The 3,642-nt window shown below is 40.9% G+C and overlaps 1 protein-coding gene across 1 annotated transcript in view; it reads right to left on the bottom strand.

Moving 5' to 3' along the window:
* The window catches only part of LOC107102126 (macrophage mannose receptor 1-like), a 12,060-nt gene that overhangs the window by 7,404 nt on the left and 1,014 nt on the right, over positions 1-3,642 (bottom strand). Inside the window, exon 3 of the mRNA XM_015401307.1 lies at positions 1,122-1,341. Coding sequence (XP_015256793.1) covers positions 1,122-1,341 — 220 coding nt within the window. The remainder of the gene's footprint in view (positions 1-1,121; positions 1,342-3,642) is intronic.

Raw genomic sequence — 3,642 nt, 5'->3', positions numbered from 1 at the left:
GGGATTTCGGGGTTAGAAAATATCCAAACTGTATTCAAAAAACTGCAGCACTCCTCTAAGCTGTCATGATCTGCTGTGATAGCTGGTCTTAATTACTCATGCCTTTCACCTACTTCACTCTTTCCGGCTCCTAATTATCATTCATCTCATCCACCTGCCAGTTTCCCTTATATTAGGCTCAGTTCCAGCTAACATAGCCAGATCATTATTTGTTTTCTGTTAGTCTATCTGTTTAGTTTCTGGCACGGTTCGTGTCCTGGATCCTGGCGGCCAGTGGAAAGAGGGTTTTGTGTCTATCTCATCTCCTGCTCATCCACTTTTCCTCCCCTGCTGAGTCTTTAGGGATTTTGGCTCTTTACGCGGGGAGGATCAGTTTTTATTCCAGTAAGCCTGGCTCCAAGATGGAGACCAGTTTGAAGGTCCTGTTCAAGTTCTGGTTACACGTCCTGTCGCGGCTACCCTCTTCCACTGAGACTTTTGAGAAATATAACTCTGTCCACCTTGAATATTGTGTCCTGTTGTTCTGAGCCTGACAAAAAAAAATTCTGTTTGAAGAAATTATCTAATTTATTTTGGTTTAAAATCTGAGGATGGAAACAATCTTGAGTCAATTTTGTTAGCTTTCGAAATAAACATTTCATCTATATGCTAATGAAGATTCTCAGTCATCCCGGTCATAGTCATTCCGTAAAAGTTCAAAAAATATCCACTGGACTTGGTTTCCAAGTTTTGAAGACGTTTTCCCACCTCTCCAGGAAGCTTTCTCAAATCTCATTTCATCCAGTAAATATTTATTAAACTAATTTTTTTTTCAGGTTTCGGAAAAAAACAAATCTGCTGCAAGAACAGCAAGAGTTATTTCTAGAAGTAAAAAGGTGGCTACCTCTTCTGTTACTAGTATTATTGACCTGCCAAAAATGAATCCAAGAGTTATACAGTTCAACTGAAACAAAAAACCTAACCTAATCCTTTAGAAAAGAGAAGTTACCTTTTGCAGAAAACTCAAATTAAATTAATTTGATAAATACGCTTGAAGAGAAGAAACTGTCATGTTGAGGTCAGTGGAGAGAAAGAGACCATCAGAAGAATTACAAACCCTTCATTTTCACCTAAATTCTCACCGTTGAAATCAGAGCAAACTGGATTTAAGGTCAAAGAACATGGCACATCGTCCCAGAGTCCGTCATCATTTATCGTTGCACAGCTTTCTCTTCCATCACTGTTGTTTGGAGCTCCACTTGCCCAGTTCCTGTACATCTCCTCACCCGGTTGGTAGACACTAGTGTTTGAAAATGACCACCTCCAGGTGTTCAGATTCTCATACAATCCAATCCAGGTAGGCTGAAATCAAGGGTTTACATGTCATTTACTCTTTTGTTCATTTAATTAGCATTAAATGAAACCAACTTACATCTGATCAAATCTTTTTGCACTTTCTAACAGTGCATTGAAATTTTTATGTGGTTTGTAGATGTGTCTGGATGAGGATGTTTGTTATCAAGCTAATAAAAGCTCACCAAGAAAAGTTGAGTAAAAAGTGTTCCAATGAATAACGGGCATTAGTCTTTGCTAACCTGTGCTGCTACAACTTATTTGATTCAGGACAAATGTTATTTCTTGCTTTCACATTATCTGATTTCCATGTACTCTTGCCCAGGAGGGTTTTTGCTGTCCAAATATAAATTTGGTTCATGATCTTTGGAGGTAACCTTCCTGATACACTCATGTCATGATCTGCACTGTCTTGAATGCCATTAGACCTAAGAGGCTTCTCTGTAACATAACCATATTTGATGCCTTCTTCAAATGGTTTGTTTATAAAGTAGTGGTACCTGTCGCCCCTAACTAGAAAATCATGTAGTTTTGACTGGTAGTCCACCAGTGTGTAAATATTGAGAGTGTTGGGAGCTGGAGAAGTTCCACCTTTCTCCAGCAGAGTCCGCCGTGGATCCTTCTGAGGGAGCCTCCTGCACAGCTGCAGCCCATCAAGATCATCAGAGGATCCACTACATAAGCTGTCTTCAGACCTTGCCTCAACGCCGCAGTGTTGATCCAGTTGGTCAGCGCCTAAGCCTAGAACCTCAGTGTAACTTTGTGACTTTGAATCCAGCCTGGATTCTAACCGTTGTCTCTGTTTTCCAGGAAACCAGTGTCTCCTCTGTGAAGCTCAGGAAGAGCTAACCTGCCAAGCCGACCCTCTGAGCCAAACCTGAAGAATCTTTGAGAACCTCCATGCAGCTCTGGACTAAGAGCTGGAAAACCCAAACCCAAGGTCTGATCATTATAAGACGTGAGACGCTGAAGCAGCAAGCGGACTCTGCTGATGAACTCCTCTCCAGATCCAACAGTGACTCTCCCAAAGTAATCCTCAAGAACCCTCAAGGTACAATCAGTAATCTTCAGGAAATCAAGCTTCAGCTTGCAACGCTAACTGATCTGTCTCTCACGCAGACTCCGGTGAACCAGTGTCCAGGCCCGATCCTGAACCAGTACATTCTGTGTGCTTGTGCAAAAATAAACTTGTCGAACTTTTATCCCTGTGTCCGTCAGTGGTGTTCTGCATACTTGGGTCGCTATTAGTGAACCCATCATGACAGAGAGGGATGTGTACCATGGGTGGAGTTGCTACAACAGTATTGAGAGTTTGGTAAGAAGTTTTCCCTATCATTGTGCAAGGGGAAGCCTTCCCCACCAACAAGACCCTTAAGAAGATAACAGTGTGGCATTATTTTTAGCAGCTGATATAAGCCAGAGCACCTCATGAGCTGTTTTTGTTCTTACATAGTCACACATCTAATTTCAGCCCTTTCGCACGATCGGCTAATTTTGACAACACCAAATGAAAATGCTGTTCTTGACACACACAGGTGGAGTCACAGCATTGTTTCTTTTCTACTTCTCTATAAAGCACACCCACATTGTTGTGGCCTGAGTATCTATTCTCTTGTGTGACATGGCAACATCAGATTTGGTCAATCTGATCATTTATAAGAAAGGGAGAAATTAATAGTCGCTCTGAATGTGAAAGGGGGAAAAGAAACAGGGGTCTAAATGAGGAAAATTGCTGGAAGGAAGTGAGATACAGATGAGAGGAGTGGAGAAAGTTTCTGCAGGAGGCAGCTAATGTGAAAAATGAACCTTTATGGGGGGTACATAAACCATTAGTGCTAATCTATTAGAGTTAAAACACCCATCTCTTTAGAAGTAATCCTCACCTATTTTGCATGCAAGCAAATAACGTAGGAACTGTAAGCCCAAACTGCATGTGTGATACATTATTTGAAAGCTAACACTTCTAGTTTCTGAAAATATTAATGGAAATAGTGTGACTAAAACAGCAGTAATAAAGACATGCTTGAGAATAGGCACGTCTCTTTGCATTGCATTTGTTCTATATCATGCCAACCACTAATGCAGAAAATTTCAGACCTCTAGCTACAACAGTTCCAGAGCTGTGGGGCTTTGAACTTTTGGTGTCACCAGTGTCTCCATACCCTATGCAGATATTGCACCAAAAACCAAACATTTGCAGCTAGAAGAGTCATTTACCACATTAGTAATGTATAGAGTGTATTTCTTTAAAGTTAAGTACAGTGCTTTTCCTTAAAAAATAAGGACATTTCAATGTGACCCCAAACTTTT

Source organism: Cyprinodon variegatus, unplaced genomic scaffold (genome assembly GCF_000732505.1).
Source record: "Cyprinodon variegatus isolate N-32 unplaced genomic scaffold, C_variegatus-1.0 Scaffold1208, whole genome shotgun sequence".
In the NCBI taxonomy this organism is placed as follows: Eukaryota; Metazoa; Chordata; class Actinopteri; order Cyprinodontiformes; family Cyprinodontidae; genus Cyprinodon; species Cyprinodon variegatus.
The sequence above is the reverse complement of the archived record's forward strand: the minus strand, read 5'-3'. Positions and strand labels throughout refer to the sequence as shown.